Here is a 22030-nt window from a genome sequence, read left to right as displayed (position 1 = left end):
AAGTTCATGTGAGGTGTAAGGTGGTCTAATGACGTCACATTGGCAACAAACTTCACCACAATTCTGCCAAACACCACTGTGCATGTGTCACATGATTGGAACATTGTCACACCACCTCTTACCCACTGTTCACCCCTCGTTTGGTGCCTCTGTCATGGAGGTCAGAACCACAATATCCAGCCTTTGAAATCATGTGGTTTACTTATGGGTGCCCAAGGAAAACATTTTAGATACACCTCCACTCAGAATCAACATGAAAAGGCCTCAGGGGGTGGCGTAAAGGACATCAATGAAACTATCCTTCCCCTTGGTCTGTTGGTTCCCACATATTTCACAATCAAAAAAGACTGTTTGTATTGTGATGAACAACAGGACAATGTTCTTACAACCTTTGACACTGCTGACCCCTCCTTGATAATTCAATCTTTCTCTGAAGAGATTGTGGGCCTGCAATGCTGCTATAGATGATAGCATCCCTTTTGAGAGCAGTGTGAACACAATTTTTGCTTTGCTGTACAAGATGGAAATGCTAGGGGCCTTTCAAAACCATTTGAAAAAAATTGAATGTGATCTGAAGCAGCAAAGGGTGTTTATGCTTTTTCAACCCTCCTGTTTTCTGCCCTCCTGTGGTGTGTGTTGCTTTTTAATGTAATGCTTGATTTGTATGCTTATGCTTCCCATAATGAACACTACAATTACTAAGTAACCTGACCATAATCAAAATAAATCCTTAATATTCTATGGGCCCTGCAAAGCATGATCTACAGAAGCCAAAGGCTGGCATCGGCTGGAGCATTACATTGTATACTGGTCCTTGCCACTGTGCATTGTCCCATCACATGCCCTGTTATGTGCACCATTTTAACAATTACTTTTGAAACATGCCACTTAAAAATACTGCTTACACTGGTTGCAACACCACTTCAACACTTTACTGAGATGTTCAGGAAGACTTTTGTTGACATTGTTTGCATTTTGATTTTTGTTTTTTCAGTCATAGTCAGGGACACTGCCACATTGTTATCATAGTGACACTTCCTCTTGAAGTACCAGTTAAAGAACTAACTGATATTTTGCACTGGAATAGTTTTGTTGGCAATGCTTGACCATCTGTAAGAATTATGCTACCAGCAGGCATGACATTTGAATTGAATTAAGTTTCTTCAATCATTCTGTGGAGGCATTATTTTTCAAATAAAACCTTGAAGTGCGTAGCAAAATGAACCCTTATAATCTATGTCCTTTGATGCCTCACATCACCTGATAAACTACTTACAGCTTGGGCTTTTGATTAAAAATATACATAAATCCACATTGCCATAAAAAATCTCCTCCATCTCTGTAACTGAGTGGTCAGCATGGATGGTTACTGTGCAGAGGAAGACGAGCTATTTGAATGAGAAGTAGAAATTCCAAGGTCAGGTAAGTTGGTAAAATGGCAAGGAGTGCAGTGTGCTGACCACATGTCTCTCCATACTACATCCGCATGATGAAAAATGGTAGATGATGGCATGGTGGCCAGTTGAAACGCTCATGTCTCCAGTGCCTTGATGAGGAACTCATTACAAAATAAAATCCAGCATAAAGATGTAACTGTGATGCAATATTCATATCCTTATCCTGTTACTTGAGTACAGTACACATTTTTTGACATAACATTTATCAGAATTACTTTGCACATCCACCTCCAGAGGAAACACAGTCCCATAAAAAGGATTTTAAATTACATAGAATTTCACTGCCAAATTGACGCTGTTCAATCTTAAAAACTATGACCAGTCAGTAACATCAGTATTTGGCATATTAAGTCAAGAAGATAGTACAACATAGTACTGTGTGGCAATAGTGCACTGTATTATGTTTTGGTGAGCTGTTACAAATTGTATTATCTACTTTTGTTTACAAACAAGAGGCATATGTTATTAGATAAAAGATTTCAAAAGTTACAAGAATGAAGAGATTAAGAAAATGACCAGGAGAAAGTGCAATGTTTACTTGAGTAAAACATATGGCAAATTTTTGTCTATGGGAAGGAATAAAATTAAAAACAGTGAGGGAAGAATCCTTCTGTCATTACTCTGTCAATGATGATGTATCAGATAAATTACTGCACAGCTACTATCAGAGTTAGTGAAATTGTAATGGGCACCTCAAGACCAAACTAGTGTTGTAGGGACAGTTTCAAACTGTATAGGTTGACAAAGCCCTCCCATTTGCCTCCAAATGGTAGCACATAGTTCTGCTTCATTCCCCTTAGATTATGTAGGATCCATAATTAGAGGGTAATGGTCATCACATTTTCAAGATGGCGTCAGTTGTGGAAGTATTGAATACAGAAGTTCATGAAAATAGTGTTATACAGTGCCAATCTTGTAAAAAGTGCACAAAACCTGTTAAAAGTGCCTTCGTCTGTGTCCAGTGTAACCATAAATTTCATTTTCATTGCGGAAAGGTTGATCCTTCCCTGAGAAGCGACGATAATTGTGCGACTATGTGGAACTGTGCGGATTGTAAACAAATGGCTGTATCCCTTAATGATCAAGAAAGGTGTACGTGTGATGCAGCAAGGAAGACCGACAGTATCAAAAAGGAAAACCTATCATATATTACAATTATTGGACTCTTACAGGACGAATTAAAAAAACTGTATGAGAAATCTGAATTAAATCCACACAAGTCGGAGCAATGGCGTGGTAAAACAAAAATCAAAGATGTGAAAATCGGTGCTTCATTCTCTGAAAATGGTCTGTTGTTAATTATTGCTGAGCTACGAGAGGACACAAAAATTCTGAGTGATGAAAACAGAAGACTCAAGCTTAAATTGGAAGAAAATGGTCATCAGGTATGTCTTAATATCCCCAAACCTATGGAAGGATTGCCAGAAAGTGAAGCTATGACTAAAACGGCTCACAACAGGCCTAGCAGTAGATGGGTAACTGTAAAATCGAAGGGTAGTGCTTACAAACATATTAACAATATACATAGGCAGGACTTTGTGTTACCATTAAATAACAAATATAATTTGCTTCAAAACACAGATGACATAGAAACTGTATCAGCACACTCATCTGATAAGGTGGTGCAGGACTCTCACAACTTAGCGAACAGCCAAGTAAGGTATAAGAAAAAACATAAAATCAAGATTTATTCAGAGAGTTACGCCAGATCACTAGCAGCTATGTTAACGGAAAGCGGACCTCATGTGATTAACGAGTTTGAAATAGAAGGTACTGTTGAATCAGGAGCTGGTTTACGAGATGTTTCAACACAATCAAGAAAGAAAGCACAGTCCTCGCAGACAGAAACTTTGTAGTGGTAATGGCCGGAGCAAACGACATCAGCAGAAACGAAAGGAAGATTGCTACTTCGACACTGAAGAAGACTCTCAAAATGTTAACCCACACCAACGTGATTGTTGTTAATGTGCCACATCGACAGGATTTGCCCAAGTGGTCATGTGTGAATAAGGAAGTGGAGCAGACAAACAAGGAGCACAAAGCTATCTGTAAGCACTTTAAGAATGTTTCCTTAATTAACACCAGTAGTTGTAGCAGAGAATGGCATACCAAGCATGGTCAACATTTCACTTATGTAAGTAAACATGTTTTAAGTGATACAATTATCAGAATAGTATTGGATAAGCTAGAGAAAGAAAAAAGACCAGTAATGTGTTTGGATTATGTTTCAACTGAGATGACAAAAAACTTGTATGCATAGACCAGGTTGGGTGTTCTAGTAACATAAGGACACAACCTGCTCAACTTTCATGCAGTAACAGTAGGTCATGTCAACTAAGAGAATATGCACACACAAAAAATGCCTAAAGTAGAGTTTAAAATATGCTACCTCAATATTCAGGGCACGGCAGATAAAAACTTAATTGTCAACAAATTTTCAAATGAAAACGTGATAGATATTCTATGTTTAAGTGAACATTGGTGTAAAGAGGATGAACTTGGGTACAAAGTATTGGATGATTACACACTACTTAGTTGCTATTGCAGAAAACAGCACTTCCATGGTGGGGTAGCAATATATGCAAAAACACCTCTTGCACCAAACTGTGGCAGGATAGATCTCAATACCCTTTGTAATGAAATGCATTTTGAAACATCAGGTCTAGTAATTGAGAGCCTTAAGCTAATGGTAGTAGTAGTGTACAGGCCACCTAGTGGTGACCCACATATCTTTCTGTAGAAACTTGAGGAACTCTTAATGTACATATGTATACCGAAATGGAAAAAAAAATACAATGTTGTCATTGGAGGGGATATCAATTCAAGTTTTGATGTCCTGCAGGACAGAAAAACTGTGACAGAGCTCAAAAATGTGATTCGACAATTTAACCTGTACTATGTTAACTGCAAACCTACCAGAGGCTCATCCTGTCTAGACAATATATTTACAAATATTAAGAGAACTTGTATGTCCACTGATGTAATTAGTTTCCCTTTCTCAGACCATGATGCAGTATATCTTAGTCTTAATAATGTAACTTCGGACTGCACCAAACCAGAATCTAAAACTGTGATTAGTAGACCAGTGAGCAGAGAGAGGATGGATAGGTTTAGACAGGCCCTCACTTATTTCAGTTGGGACACATGTTTTATTAGGCTTCAACACTGTTCACAAAGTTTTTCTCTGTCTTTTTAAGTGTATTTGAAAATAACATCCTTCTAAAAAATGTACTGTGAATATCAGTAGTAATTACAAGAAAAGGAAAACGAAGGAATGGTATACTCCACAGTTAGGGCAACTGAAAAATACTGTTATGCTGTATTCTAGTCTGTACAAAACCAGTAAATCAGAACTATATAAAGACATGTATGCTAAAGCTAAATGCAAGTATAGGAAGGCAATAAATGAAGCAAAGAAACTGCATAACATAGTAAACATTGAAAAATCTAACAATAAATGCAAGAAGGCCTGGAGTGTAATAAACTCCATTGCACACAATAAACACAAAGAGGAAATTGCCATTACACCAGAAGAATTTTATAAATATTGCATTCAGTCCATTGAAGAAATTAGTAGTTCAATAATCAAACCACCTGAAAATGCACTTAGTATTATGGCAGCTGCTTTGAAAAGCTTCCTCCAAGCACCTTCACTTTCACAGAAGTGAGCCCAAATAATATCCTAAAAATAGTGAAAAATTTCAAACCTTCAGTTAGTGTTGATTACTATGATATGTCATGTAATTTGTTGAAAGATGTTATTGATTGTGTGATTTATCCTTTAACCTTTTGTGTTAAGAAATGCCTAGTTGAAAGTAAGTTCCCCGACATACTAAAATTTCTAGAGTTGCGCCCATATACAAAAAATGGGAAAAGAACTGTCCCGCTAGTTACAGACCTATATCCATAACCCCAGTTTTTTCAAAAACCTTAGAAACGATTATGTATGAACAAGTTAGTGCCTACTTGGGTAAACTAAATATAATTAGTGATAAACAGTTTGGATTTAGGAAAGGTAAATCCACAATGGATGCAATGGACTCCCTCGTAAAATTAGTCCTAGATGTGTTCGAGGCTAGGGACTATGCCCAAGGTACATTTTGTGACCTGAGCAGAGCCTTTGACTGTGTAGAACATGACACTGTGCTGAATAAGCTAGTTTACTATGGTTTTGATGACAGCAGTATAAATATGTTCAGGTCTTTTCTAGAGAACCGTCAACAAGTCATGTGCATTGGTAGGGAGAAATCAAATTTGGTTAATGTTAGGTACGGAGTGCCCCAAGGGTCGGTGCTTGGACCTTTACTGTTTATACTAATGATTAATGACCTGCCCTTATTCATAAATTCTCATACAACATTGTATGCTGATGACACAACTTTTCTACATAAAAGCTCTGATACAGGTACACTGAAAACACTGACCAAAAATACCCTTGCTCAGTCCTCGTTATGGTTCAAAGCTAATGGCTTCTTACTAAATGAAAACAAAACCCAGACACTTTATTTTAGCCTCAAAGAGATTCCTAACTACTAGGAATTAGAAACTGTTAAATTTTTAGGTGTTACTATTGACAATAAATTGACGTGGGAGCCACACATTAAAAATATATTGGCTAGGCTTTCAAGAGTTATTTATCTAATTAGAAATTGAAAAAGACATGTTCCCAATGACTATGTGAGATCAGCATATTTTGCCTTCTTCCAAAGCACCATCTCTTATGGAATTTTACTGTGGGGTAGTAGCTGTCATGTAAATGACATTTTACTTTTACAGAAGAAAGTAATAAGAATAATAACAGATTTTGATAAAACAGAACATTGTAAACCTCTGTTTATTAAATTGCTATGTCTTACAGTAGTAAACTTATTCATCTACAATGTTTTAATGTACATTAGAAACAATGTGTCTAATTTTGTGTTGAGAAGTGATATTCATAACCATAATACTAGAAACAGAACATCTGTAAACGTACCATACCATAGATTATCAAAATCGCATAACTCTTACCTAGTTCTTGGACTAAGGATGTTTAATAGACTAAGTGCTGACTTTAAAGAACTGTCTGTAAATATCTTTAAAGCTAAATTATACAAGCTACTAGTGAACAATCCATTTTATACCATTGATGAATTCTTTGAAGATGAAAATACTGTATTCTAACGTGTACCTATTTTATGTTAACCAATTTACATAAATATAGTAGTTTATATAGAAATATATGCTCTTGACTTTGTCTATTGCTGTAATCAGCTGAACAACAATAAAATTATTATTATTATTATTATTATTATTATTATTATTACATGATGACGCTGACTGGGGGTAACAAATAAACTGCAATTCTTCAATGTTTTGGTGCTTATACTATGAGTAGAATATTGTAAAGATGTTTCTGAGGTTATGTAACCCCCCATGCTGAAAATCCTTTTTGCCATAAAGTGACAAGGCATGCATGGTCTAAACTTGAACTGACCAGATTGAATATTGTACGCAATAAACATTCTCCTGTTTTACATTTGAGACACAGTGTGCTCTACCCAACTACATGGAGTATGGAGGTTTACTTGTACCTCCATTATACAGGTGATGGTAAGTAGTGACTTCTTGTGGCCAATAGGGTATTGAGATAAATAAAATAAAAAGCTACGCAAGTGGTAAGGATGGTGCAAAATGTTTATTGTAAACATACTTAAACTCTCTTTTGAATCAGAGTTATTTATAACAGTGATTATTTTTATTTAAATGTCTATCACTTTGCACATTCACAATTATATTATGATATGTAGTCATTATTTGTCAAATAAATAATCTAATGTAGCCCACAAGAGCCAAATTACTTTGCCTCTCAGTTTAGATTCTGGGGTGACCTGCCCTCCTTACCGACCTATCTTGATCAACACCTCTTTCTCCTCTGAGGATGAACATCAGAAGAGTATTTATTACTTTTAACTGATTTTATTGACAGAACTTGGAATTTCATTTCTTGAGGTTAAGTGTGGCCAACCATGCTATCTCCTTATAATTTAAAAGTAAACTAGCTAATGAAACATTTATGATACATTCTTGTCTTGTCTGCAATTTCTGCAAATAAAATGAGCTCTACTATACAAAAGAGCAAAAATAATGTACTTTATTAGAAGTCAATAAAAATTTTGTGCAGTTTCACTCTATTTTCTTTTTATAGGTTTCATAAATGGTTTGATACCTGGTACTACTGCCTTCATTATTTACAAGCTCCATATTAAAACATAAATACAGTCAGCCAAATCAGATTACACAATGTGAGCCATGATCACAACATTAAAATCCTACATAATTTATCTGTTTCAAAGTAATAGATACCAATATAATTAAATACACGTCTGCATTAAAATCCTTCTGAGTGTACTACCACATCATACTTCTGTTGTTAGAAAAGTTACAGGACAGGTTTTTTATTTCTGAGTTTCCAACACTAAAAAGGAACGAATGTTGTTTTTTGTTACATGGTATGTGTGCATCCCAGAAACGACCTTGGCCATGTTCCTTCACAAACTCGTGAGGTGGCAGGGCTGTGCTTAGCAACACACTGTTTGGGTTCTTAGTGCACTAGTTACAGTCACAAAATTGATGCTGATTGTGAGCAAAGAGAGAACATTAACTTCTGTGTTAAGCTTGGAGAAACCGCTAGTGAAACATGGACAGTGATTAAGCAAGCAAACATAGGCAAGCCACTTTCCGGAAATAATGGTTTTGAGTGGCACTAAAGTTTCTGTGAAGGCAGAATTCAGTGAAAGATGTTCCTTGATGCAAATGTGGAGTGTGTAAGGCAGTTATTGCAAGAAGACCATCATGTTAGTGTGGGTGTGATATCAGAAGAACTTATTGTGAATCATGATGTGTGTCATAAGATTTTACAAAAAGATTTAAGGAAACAAAAACTTAATGCAAAACTCATCCCTCACACACTAACAGATGAACAGGAAGTGGTAAGACAAAGAATTTCTGCTGAACTATTGGGTAGACCCAGACATGATCCCACATTCCTGTCAAAGATTATTGCTGGGGATGTAAGTTGGTTCTAACAGAATGACCCTCACACAAAAAATCAAAGTGCTGAATGGTGGAGAACTGGCTCAGCAGCATCAAAGAAAATCAAATGATAACCTTCGAGAACAAAGACAATGTTGATTGCATTCTTTTATAGTAAAGGATTAGTTTTCCCTGAGAATATTCCTCCAGGTCAAACAGTGAACCAAACTCTTTATGTCAAAGTTCTGAAACATATGTGACAAGCAGTTTGATGTTACTGTCCTGATATGTGGCATTCTAAGGACTGGTTCTTACTGCATGACAATGCAAGGCCCCTATACAGCTTTATCTGTTACCGAGTATCTGGCCAGATATCACTGAATCCAATGGACTGTGACAATGAGCTCACAAACATTGCAGCTAGAAATCTGCTGCTTGCTTTCAAGACCTGCAGAAATGTTGGCAACTGTGTAAAGATAGCCATGAGGACTACTTCAGTAGTGGCTATGATCATCACTCGATAAGTGCAATACTCTATTAAAAAAAAAAAAAAAGGGATTATTATAAAATACTTAAAATGCTAAAAATAATAAAATAACCAGTATTTCAGTCATGGTATGGAAAGGTAATTTATTATTTGCCCTGAAGAAGGACACTGGATTGCAGCTGAAGCATTTGTTATTTTAGTATTTTTAGAATTTCAGCTATTTTAAAAGATGATGTCACTTGCACTCTGAAGGATCTACATCTACATCTACACAGATACTCCACAAGCCACCATACGTTGTGTGGTGGAGGGTTGCCTGTACTACTACTATTCATATTCCTTCCTGTTCCTCTAGAAAATAGATTTCAAATGGCTCTAAGCACTATGGGACTTAACATCTGTGGTCATCAGTCCCCTAGAACTTAGAACTAATTAAACCTAACTAACCTACAGACATCACACACATCCATGCCCGAGGCAGGATTCGAACCTGCGACCGTAGCAGTCGCACGGTTCCGGACTGAGCGCCTAGAACCGCGAGACCACCGCGGCCGGCCTAGCAAATGGAGCAAGGGCAAAAAATGACTATCTATATGCCTCTGTATGAGCCCTGATTTCTCGTATCTTATCTTCATGGTCCTTATGCACAATGTTTGTTGATGGCAGTAGAATCATTTGGCAGTAAGCTTCAAATTCCAGTTAAACTTCAAATGCTGAGTCACAAAATTTTCTCAAGAGTGTTTCTTGAAAAGAAAGTCACCTTCCCTTCCGGGATTCCCATTTGAGTTCCCAAAGCACAATATAAAAATTAAATATATAAAATTAAATAATCCGTTTCAGTATTTTGCAAACAAAAGTAGCAAGTTATAAATCTTCTAAATGTCAAGAAGAATGGAATCTACCTGATAACTATTACCACAAGTATTCATAACCATACAAATAAATGTCAATATTTATGTTTCTGATGATATAAGCTGTTATCAATAGAAGAAATGCCCATCTTCATCGACTTTTTTTTTCCTTTTCTTACTGTAGTTTCATTTCCTCAACTGTCATTGATTGGTGACCTATCACTGACATGCATTCCCTTCTTTGCCAACATAATGTATGAAAGTGAAAACTAGTAGCAGTTAAAAACTACAATGTTAAAAATTACGATTTGGTGGACAGGATGGGCAGCACTCTATGGTTGTTTGCTGATGGTGCTGTGGTGTATGGTAAGGTGTTGAAGTTGAGTGACTGTAGGAAGATATGAGACAACTTAGACAAAATTTCTAGTTGGTGTGATGAATGGCAGCTAGCTCTAAATATGGAAAAATGTACATTAATTCAGATGTGTGGGAAGTAGTTCTTGAGTCACGTTTTCAGTTGACAGAAATGGACTGCATTTCAATAGAAGATCTTTTCACCGATAAAGAAATTGTTGCTAACTTGAAAGTAGCATATGAAAGTAAATATTTGTTTCTGAGAATGACTGACAGATGCCAGCCACTACTCCAATCTTTAGTCCTCCTCAGATCTTCCTCACAAGTGCCAATACCATGGGGCCTGATTGGGCCCGAGCCGCCTCAAAATTCGTGATTTAATAAAATTATTAATTACATTATGCTTTGTAAAATCACAAAATTATGTTGGAATTTTTTATTTTCCTTGTTTGACAATAGTTACCTTTTAAAATACATTGGTTAATTATTTAAAACAAATAATTACTATGGTAGTAAGCAGGTTAACTGAAAACAAGTGGTGTGAATCCCGATAGTGTTACTGTGCTGCGGCCACACTTAGAATTTGTCCCAGTGAGCGAACCTTCAGGTAAAGTCTGGTGTCGGCGGGTCAGTGCTACAACCGTGATGACATCAAAAGAACTGGAGAAAAAGCACGTGGAACCCTCCACCTCACATTGCCTTTATGCTTCAAGACATTAAAATGCCAAGGCTATATAAGGCCCACCCTGCTGTCGCAGTCATTCAGTCATTCAGCACATACTGCAGATGTGTTAAGTGTTCCAACTTCAGTGTCTAGTGGACTATTTTACATGACTATATTTTATTTGTTTACTTTAGTCTCTTAGTGTATTGTGAATTAAGTTTGCAGTGGATAAATTTGTTACAAAAAGCACTCTTGGAAGTTGATGATACTGTAAGTCAACCTCCAACAATTATTGTGCCGTCAATTCCTTCATTGTCTTCAAGTGAAAACCATTCACAGCCCAAAACCTGGACAATTTGATAAGGGAAGATCATTTTAGAAGTCTTGGTTGATCAAATATACAATATGAAGCAACTACTGAAAAAGTTTTTTGCAAAACCTGCAAGGAGGTAGATGCTAAAAGTCTATTACAATTTTCTTGAAAAAAAAGAAGATTCATTTACTTCCATAGGGTTTTATAACTGGAAAAAGGCTTTGGAAAAATTCCATCTTCATGAAAATACATTTATGTGTAAAGAAGGTGTTCTGAAACTAAATTATGTCACTAACTGAAGTGTGGCCTCCCGATTGAACGAACAGTTAGATAGTGATATGAAGAAAGGCCTTTTAGCTCTTGAGAGAATTTTTACTACCATACTATCTCTGTACTGACAAGGACTGGCAATTAGAGGGTATGAAGATGTAAACTAAATTTTTTTTCAATTGTTGGAACTCCAAAAGAATGACATACCTGAGTGGTTAGGGCATTCGAGGTATAAGTGGATGTCCCACAATATTCAGAATGTGATCATTGATCTACAGAATGGTGCTATGATGGTGCCTTGAATATGAGAGGTAAGTTCAAAGAACTAAAAAAAGTTAGTTTTGGATGTACAACCAAAAGCACGTTATGTGCACTGCACTGCTCACAGTTTAGACTTGGCAGTTGTAGGCAGTCTACACCATCTTACATCTATGAGGGATATTATGACTTCATCCAAGGACTTAACAAACACCGTTAGGGAATCCAACAAAAGGATGGGACTTTTCAGAATCATACGCTGTGAGAGCGCCAGCAACCAAGTTGGTCTACAACCCTCTTTGCCTGACTCAATGGACTATGCAAGCTTCTAGTATCTTGAGAATATTGAAAAACTTTGAAGACCTCCTAGAGTTTTTTGAAACATTTTCTGCAGAGGCCAAAACAGAGGCAGGTTACAATTCAAGACTTATTTCTTTTTACGTCTTTATTACCATGCAATGAATCCAGTAGAGCATGTCAATGAAAAAATTCAATACCCTCATCTAAGTGTTGCTGATCTGGAAAAAATATATGAGGGCTTGATTTGTATGTTGAATGGAAAGGAATGATAGTTTTGAACACTCTTGGGAATTGTGTTTTAAAGATAAATGTTCACTAGCTTCCTTGGAATCGAAGTATACCAAAGAAGTATGGAAACAACAAAGCCAGCTCACCGCACACTTTCAAAACCCCACAGGAATACTACAAAGCTATCTCCATTAAAGTTTGTGAAATGGTGCACTCTTGCATTACCGAGCAGTTTGCTTCAACTGGACTCACACAGGTCATTGCAGTTGAACAAGAGTACTTGCTTTTAGTGAACAGAGGTGAAACAAATTTGGAAAAACCAACTGAGTTTTTAAAAAATGATCTAGACATTGAGAGACTGTGCTTACACTTGAATATGTTAGCTGATATCACTAATAAAAAACAACTGGTCATAAAAAACATGTGTGATGTAAGAAAGTACATTACACAAGAGCCTGCAGTTGGAGAAATTTTATGTGAATTAGTGAAGTGCATTAAGCTTCTCCAAGTAGTTGCAATCATGACAGCTACAGCAGAATGGTCATTTAGCACCCTTATATGTCCAAAGTCGTACCTCCAATCATCAATGGGACAGAAGCAATTGATCAACTTGGCTGTTCTTCATGCCCACCGAGATGTTGTGGATGAATTCAATATCTGACCAATCATCATATTCAGTAATCCAGTCAGACTGTTGACATTTGCACCTTTCTATAGACGCTCTAGCCCTAATAATGGCATTTAGAGCAATATTAAAAATCTTTATAAAATAGAGAATTAAATACAAGGTGTACAACTTTGCTTCCACCATTTGCCAATAAGTGGTGACAATGGTAAGTAGCGGTCGAAAGAAACAGATCGCAGATGTCAGACAGTTAGTTTGGACATCAGTCAACATAACCTCATTCAAACACTAGTCAATTTGTGTTTGCATCATAAAGCTGATCTTGATTGATATGTCAGTTTACAAGCCTAATTCTCATCATTTGCAGCAGGTGTTACTGTTTTGTTTCAATATGAAGAAAACAGCGACTGAGTCTCATTGAATACTCTCAAGTATGTATGGTAAGGATGCTATTAGTGACAGAATGTGTCATGAGTCATTTCAATGCTTCAAGAACGGTGATTTTAATGTCGTAGACCGGCACAGTGGTGGAAGAGAGAATGTTTTCAAAGATGCAGAATTGGAGACATTGGTGAGTGAAGACTCGCATCAAACTCAAGAAGAATTGGCACGATTAGTGGGAGTGAGACAGCAAGCCATTTCAAAAGGTCTCAAGACTATGGGCATGATTCAGAAAGAAGGAACTTGGGCCCCTTGTGAGCTGAAACCAAGAGACTTTGAATGGCGTTTATGTGTTAGTGAATTGTTGCTTCAGAGGCAAAAATAGAAGGGATTTCTGTATTGCTATGTGACCAAGGATGAAAAATGGGATCATTACAATAACCCTAAATGCAAAAAGTCATGGGGATATCCCAGCCATGCTTCCATGTCGATGGCCAAACCGAATATTCATAGCTCCAAGATCATGCTCTGCATTTGGTGGGACCATCTCGACGTCATGCACAGTGAGGTGTTAAAACCAATTGAAACAATCACAGGTGCACATTATCAAATGCAATTACTGCATCTAAGCAGAGCATTAAAAGACATATGGCTACAGTACAGTGAGAGGCATGATAAAGTGATTTTTCAGCACAACAACGTTTGACCCCATGCTGCAAAAGAGGACAAAATTTACTCATAAATGTTAAAATGGGAAGTTCTACCCCACCTGCTGTATTCTCCAGACATTGATCCCTCTGACTATCACCTGTTTAGATCAAATGCGCATGGCCTGGCTAACCAACACTTCTAATCTCATGAAGAAGTCACAATTTGGATTCATGGATCGCTTCAAAAGATGAACAATATTTTTGATGCAGTATTCATACACTGCCCAAAAGATGAGAGAAAGGACTGGCTAGTGATGGAAAATACTTTGAATGATGCATGTGTAACCAATTTGTTTCATTAAAGCCTAAAAATGTTTGGGAAAAAATGGTGGAAGCAAAGTTGTACACCTTGTACATAATGTTAAATTTTCAGTTTCGAAATATTAGTACTAGTTTTGTACTATATTACTATAGTACTGTATTAGTTGTTTTCAAATACTTAAATACTTTTAGGGTATAAGGTCAAATTAAAACCCACTATTTACATACTTTTTGACTGAATGTATTATGAATACTGAATTAACTTTATTAACTGTATTAAAGCATTAACTTTGAGATATTATTTTTATTTAATGAACCCTGAGTCTTATTCAGAGTAAGCTTAAATTAGCTATTTCAGTTATTTTATTTTATGTTTTATTCTTTTAATGATAGTTTAGGATTTATTTAAATATATATTCATTACTCTGTAATAATCTATAAGCATGTTTATTACTGTAAATTAAATTAGTTTTTTATGAAAATGGCGTGCATGTTTATGTTTTGTTTCTTTTTTCAAAGCCAAAAAATGTGTCAGGCTTGACAAGTTACCCCAAGTGCCAAGTTACTGAGAGGCCAGTTTTCAGGGTTCTAATGTTGATCATATGACTCTAAAATGCTTAAAAATACTTTGAAACTCACTGTTTTTCATCTAAAATTTAGAAAATTTCCCAGGGCAAGACCCCAAGTAGCTCCCCCCCCCCTCCCCCTCCCCAATAGTTTTAGTAAGTCGGTGTTCCTGGTGTTCCTGCATGCTGCTAGTTGCTATAGGGTTCTGCTGTTGCAGGGTTCCTGTGTACAACAGCAGCATCCATAAAAAGCCTCATAGATCTTCCGATGCTCCAGTTATGTGGTGCTTTTTCAACTTCATTTTCATTATAAAGAATTGAAAATGTGCTATTTCAGCAACAACAACAAGTATTTTGGATCAAGTACGCTGACTGAACAAAATCCAGAAAGTTGGAAGTCATTTGCATGGTATTGTTCCTTTAGCAGTGATATGAGGAAAATATCTCATCCTACATGTGACTGTGTCAGGATTTATCATTGGTCATTGCCTGGTATGTCCTTGTACATGCATTATAAATATATGCCACATGGTGTGTCCTTGCCTTCTTCCAATCTCTGAACTGACTTCCACAGCCAGTTAGGGAGGGACCTACAGTTCAGCACATACTGTAAAATATGGTACAACTTACATGACTTTTTTGTACTGGAAGTGAAATACGCAGAAAAATCACAGGACCACAAACTGTGAATTCTCAGCGATTTACAAACATGATTGAGAAATTTTTTGGTCCAGTCTTGAACAAACTGATACTGGGGATGTATGATATCATCAGAAACACATCATGGCAAAGTGTTTCTGGCAGGAAAAGTTCTTTAAGCATTTCATCTCCTTTAGAGGCAATATTATATGGCTGGCATGCTTGACCAAATTAGCATCTTGTGAGCTTTTTTATAGAGATGTCAAAAATAATTTGCTTATACTGATCATTAGAGAGTCCTTGCACACTTGAAGAAGAATATTTACCAAGCAATAGCCCATTATACCCATGATTTTGCTGATAACAGTTGACTGGAACTTTAGAATTTGACTAAATCAGTGTATTGACAATAATGGGCATTATATTTATGATCTAATAATAAAAAAGTGCAATTTTAAATTTACAATTATGCAGTAACACATACAAATAGGAATTAAAGTGATAAATGTAATTTTTGTTCAAATCAGCAGTTTCATTGCCACATCTTGTATCATCTACATCAGTAATATATAGTCTTAAAAATGTCTTTAGAGGTCACTAAAACAAGAAAAACAAGTTTAATAAACAAGGGTTTGTGATGGCATATTTTCTGAGATCTGAATACTTTTTCTTGGGAGGGGATGAAACATTTTTCATTGTGGATATGAGCACAGATGTTGTGTTCACATTACATCAACATGGACAACAGAGTTTTTTTTATGTCTGCATGTATGACAATAGTTATATGACAGTCAGAATATTAGGTAGTCTGCAGTAAGTAGTGTGATTTGAGTTGTATTTTACCGAAGCTTCAAATATTTCCATTACTGTATAGTAAACTAGCTAAATACCTTTCACTGCCTGGGTATGTATTTATTAGCTAAATGCCTGGGTATATATTTATTCTAGTTATATGAGCAAATCTCTTCTTTCTCCCTCTCTCTGTGTATCTCCTTTGCCCTCCTCTCTGTCCATCTCTTTCTCCCCTCTCTGTTTGTCTATCTTTTCCACCCCACCACTCTCTACCTCCTCCTGACCCTCTCTCTCTCTCCATCTGCTACTTCCCACTCTGTCCATCTCCTCCTCACTTTCTGAGTCCATCTCCTCCTGCCCCATTGCCCCTCTGTCTCCTCCTCATTCCTTGTACCTCCTCCTCCCCCTCTCTATATCCATTTCCTTTCCCCATTTCTCGCTTCATATCCTCCTCCACTCTTTCCCTGTCCATCTCCTCTTTCTTTTTGCTGCCCATTTCCTCTTCCCTGTCTGTCTGTCTGTCTGTCTATCTCCTCCTCCTCCACCCTCTCACGATCTCTGCTCCCCCCCCCCCCCCCCCTTGCCCACTACACTAAAAAATATCGATGTCACAGAGTACTATTGAATGCTTAATCAACTTTTCCAGTGTAGTAATGAAAATCCTGGAACTGGTATGCAACAGTTAACAACAGAAAAAGGTGACAGTCACCCTCTTGTGTAGTTCATGAACAACTGCTGCATCTACACCATCTTCAGCATATCCAGATCGTAAGGCCACAAGACCACTGTGGCCGATTGCATTTCTGTCAATGGCTCTTGTAAAAGTGTTTACAGCTAAGATTTCATTTACTACAGGGCTGAGTTCATGACAGACGGTCATGTGAATTTTGATAATCAGCATAAAAATGCCAATACAATTGCAAAGAGCATCATTTCTTGATCAACACATGGGTAGGTGTTCTTGGTGATAGAGTAATACTGCCATTACTGTCATACATGATACCACAGAGTTCACATGGAATGCATTATCAGTGCTTCCTACTTAACATATTGTCTGCCTTGCTCAAGGATGTGACAAGTCAATAAAGAATATACATATGTTTCAAACATGATGGCACACTACTACATTTTCACAACAATATGAATGAATATCTGACACTGACACTTCAGGACCAGTAGATTGGTCAGGGAATACCCACATCTTGGCACCCTCATTGCACAGATCACAATACTCTCCACCTATGGTTAGGGAACACTTGTAGGTATTGGCTTATGCTACTTCAGTCAATGATCTGTAGACCCTACAGGATCAAATCTTCAGTTAATGAAAGCCTGTATAGTTACTGAGTAAGCATTGAAGGACAGAAAGATGCTTTGCCATAGATGAGCATCACAATGTCATGCTGAACACCTGCAAACAAGTGTCATGAATGAATGTCACATTGAATCCCTCCTAGTAAGAACTGCCAAAATCTTAGAAAGTAAGTGTTGCCAAACCCATGTGTATTGAAATTAGTTTTCTTCTCTGGATGAGTATTACTACCCCTCAAAGTACTTAGTATATATTTAACACCTCACATACCAGAAATAAACACCAGTTGCATCAAACTGTAACAGGGTTGCTGCCTTTTACTACACAACACTTAAAAGGTAGTGAAATCTAGTTCTCCAAGATGTTCACTAGATGATGCATGCAGAAAAACCAATGTTTCAAGAGTCAACTACAGCTGAATTTCTTCCTGGTCAGCTTGAATAGGATAGAAAACCTGAAGCAGTACTCAACAACAGATGATACTAAAAGCTTTACTCCCTTGTAAATGTACCACATTTTTACTGAATTCCATATACAAATGTAAATCTTCAATTTGTCCTCTCACCTAATGAAAACCAACACAGAACATCATGTCCATCAAAATAATCTGACCTGTTGCTAACCAGGGAAACTCTTCAGCTACCATGAAATGCTATGTATTTCCTTGTGCAGTTGTGAATTTACTATACAACCAAATGTAACAAATTGTCAGTAAGACCATATTTATACAAGCACTCATTTGACAGTGTGTTGTTCTTGAATTAATTTGTTGTAAATAACATTACTACATTCTCTGCTGACATTCCTTACCTGTGGCGAGGCTTCTCTTCTTTGCTTACAATTTCTTTCTGAATTTTTTCTTCTCCAAAAGAATGATCTTCCAAACTTTTCATTGTCTCCGCACCATCAGTTCCAACTAATGGTTCTAGTTCTGAGGCCCCTTTAAAACGAAAGACAACACCACTGAGTCACATATCAAGCATCTTTGCAACGTGAATAAATAAAAAGTATACACAAATAGAAATAGTTTTTTACATGTTAATCAAGATACAAGGGTACCCATACTCAGAGGCAAGGCAGATTCTTTGCCTTCCCCCTCCCCCCCCCCCCCCCCCTGCTCACAGGGATAGGAAAAAACATAGTGTAGTCAGGTGTTTTTCTTCCAAGAAAATAATTTAAAGCCAGTATTATGCAGGTTTTTAATGTTTAACAGGGTCACAACAGGGACTTTTTTTATGGCTACTTACAAGTAACCTTTCATCATTTTCCAAAATATAGAAGTACTTCAAACCCCCATCATGACTTGCTGCCCCCCCCCCCCCCCCCCCCCCCCCGGCAAACTATTATATGGGTGCCCTTGTCAATATACATGTACATTAATATGTATTTAATAAATACAATACAAGGAAGAACCAAATAATTCCTAGAAGTTAGTGTTAGCAACACTTTTTTTTATTACATTTACATTACTTTAAGTTCAGTTTCCTTCAAAATGCTTCCATATTGTATTCACAGACTGATTTCAATATTTATATAGCTATTAAAAACATTTCTGGAACTCCTTTATGTATTATTTTGTTTGGATCATATGCATCATTTTCAACCACTTACACAGAATTCATTAAATGTGGTCTATTTAGTTTCATTTTTAGTCGTACGGAAAGAAAGAAATCAGCTGAATGTATGGGTGAGTAAGATGTCCCAGCAATCAGTGCTACACTTCACAAGATAATTTTTAATTAATAATGACTGGCATGCAGGAGCATTGTTGTACAATAAAACAAAATTGTGTAATGGGTGTTTTTCTTGGTGTTTCCCTTTAGACGACATCTCAGTTAGTAGAGACTGCCCATATTAAGTTTCTTTATAAATCTCTGGCTCTTTCTCATGAATTTACAATGCCTGTGAAATTTTAAGTATTTGCCAATGTTGTCTTCTGTTCAAGTGACTGCTGTTTTGGCTGAAGAAACATCAGGTTTAATTTCATTCATGATAGTTTATGGAAAGTTTTTAGCTTTATCTGATGTTGTAATCAGATTATTTGCCATTGACAACCTAATACAGGCACAAAATCTCACCAGTATGCTATAAACAGTGTAATACGAGGGACTGAATTGCAAATTGATGTCATCAAACATTTGTCATCTCCCTAGCCTGATGACCACTCAAATGAAATCAACATTTTTGTCAGTGGTGAAAGTGAACAGGTGGCTACATAAAGGTTTGTTTGCAATACTTGTATGGTGATCAAGAAATGTCTTGTGCCTCTCATCCCACTGAAGCAAATGGACATAGCACAATGATATCTGGCAACAGAAGAAGACCATCATAATAGTGACTGTGGCAAAAGTCCCAAGAAAGCCAAGATCTACTGTAAGAGTAACTATTTAGAACTGACACAGCAGAAAAGAGCATCTGAAGTGAGAGGGGCTGGCAATATCAGTGTTTGCTGCAGGAACCAGGGTGAGTAGCAGCAATGGCTCACCCTCACGATGATGGATGATGATCTGCTTCTAGGCCCTGCTTGTCAGACCTTGAGAAGATCAGCTGGATGGTGAGTCATAACACCCCATCAGCATTTAGTCAGTAGTAGGTACTGCTGCTCAAAGTGGCTAAGTACCTCCAACAGGAATTGGTGCTTCATGGAAGTTTGGAACCATCAAAGTGAGTCGAGGGTTGACTGACATAATGCTCCACTCTCAAAAGGAGCACTGAAAGTGAATATAAATCCACCAGGACTGGATTAGTAATTATGCTGGGCGTGCTCATGTCTCTGGTATGGTGAGGCAGTGATGACTGCATCATGGGTTTTTCTGTTTGATCATCTCTCTTGATTGCTTCAGGATTTCTTAAGTTCACCTTTCAGATGCTCTTTTTTTACTGCATCAGTGACTGAGTAGTTACTCTTGCTGACACATCTGGGCTTGATGACAATCTTCTCGGGTAGCCAGTCAGATAATGCATTCATCTTGACACAATATTTCAACTTTAATATCAGATAAAACCAGATTCCTTGTCTTACTTACAAGGAAACCCTTATCCTTGTTAATAATATTATGAGATAATCAAATTTCAATACATTGCTTCAGAACACATTCCCAGTAGTGAGAAGCACTTCATTAAGAAAGTGTTCTGCCACTGTGTATTTCCCTGGGTGGGACAAATGAGTGTGACGATGGTTTCCTACACATCCGTCCTGAATAATACAAATAGTTTGGCCAATATAATCTGTCCCACAATGACATGGAATTTTATATACTTCGGGTTTACTCAGTCCCAAATCATCCTTTACTGATCAAAGATGGGCTCTAAAATTCTTGAAATTTTTGAGGATATACTGCTGGCAAAAGACAAAAATGCAACAGATTTACAAATAACATCTAACGTTTCAGCTGACAGTCCCAACTGAAGAGCATGACATATTAGTTTAGTTTGGTGAGTGGACAACAAAAATTCAACAATTGTCTCACTTTCCTACAATGAGAGTATGTGTATAACCAAGGTAAATGATGAGGGTTATTTTAACTACAATGGTTAGGCAGTTTTAACTCTCCCCTTGTTATTTTTTTTCCTTTTTTTTCCCAACTGATGTTAGTTCATGGCCTACGAATATCTTACTATGTGGAAACAGGCAGTTGGTTATGATTCTATGAGCTACATGCTATTTTTTTCTTTTTTTTTTTAAATATGTCCTTCAGTCCTTACACCTTTGATACTTGTTGTTGGTGTAGTCTGAAGTCCAGAGACTGATTTGATCCCGCTCTCCATGCTACTCTATCCTGTGCAAGGTTCTTCATCTCCAACCTATACCCTTCTGAATCTGCTTAGTATATTCATCTCTTGGTTTCCCTCTACGATGTTTACCCTCCATGCTTTCCTCCAATACTAAATTGGTGATCCATTGATGCCTCAGAATGTGTCCAACCAAACAATCCCTTCTTCTAGCCAGGTTGTGCCACAAATTCGTCTTCTCCCCAATTCTATTCAGTACCTCCTCATTAGTTATGTGATTTACCCAATTGTTATGCAATTCTAATCTTTTGAAAACACCATAATTTTATGTTACATTAAGGAAATAAGTGGATTTTAGGATTTTCAAGCTAAAATAGGCAAAAATAAATATCAATGTCGAAATAGGCTGTTTTAGGTGCTATAAAAGCAACAGTTTCAAGCTTAAACAGCCATGAAATGCATAAGCACAAAGTTTATTTGCAACTAGGAACTCAGGAAAAGAATAGGTTTTAACCTGAAGGTCCATGGTCTACTCATCAGTCGGGACCCTTATCAGGTAGGAGTAATGACAGAGTGTCAGTGTGTATGGAAGCATAAGGCACATCAGATGTGAGTGGGGCTAGTCATTTACTTAAATCTGTAACACTTTTAATACATATTTAGAAGCAATATTAGTTTTCTATGCACATAACAGGTTATACACCAACTTCATTTTTTTCTATCCTTCAGTCACTAGACATAATTTACAATTTACTACTGTTTTTCAACACTTTTAAAAGCAGATGAAAGAAAAGAAGGAAGAAATATTATGCTTTA

The 22030-nt window shown here is 36.9% G+C and overlaps 1 protein-coding gene across 1 annotated transcript in view; it reads right to left on the bottom strand.

The window, feature by feature from the left end:
- LOC126298052 (misshapen-like kinase 1) overlaps positions 1–22030 on the bottom strand; it is a 1491768-nt gene that overhangs the window by 235037 nt on the left and 1234701 nt on the right. The window contains exon 8 of the mRNA XM_049989371.1: positions 18293–18422. Within this exon, the coding sequence (XP_049845328.1) occupies positions 18293–18422 (130 nt within the window). The remainder of the gene's footprint in view (positions 1–18292; positions 18423–22030) is intronic.

This window comes from Schistocerca gregaria, chromosome X, assembly GCF_023897955.1.
Source record: "Schistocerca gregaria isolate iqSchGreg1 chromosome X, iqSchGreg1.2, whole genome shotgun sequence".
Lineage (NCBI taxonomy): Eukaryota > Metazoa > Arthropoda > Insecta > Orthoptera > Acrididae > Schistocerca > Schistocerca gregaria.
The sequence above is the reverse complement of the archived record's forward strand: the minus strand, read 5'-3'. Positions and strand labels throughout refer to the sequence as shown.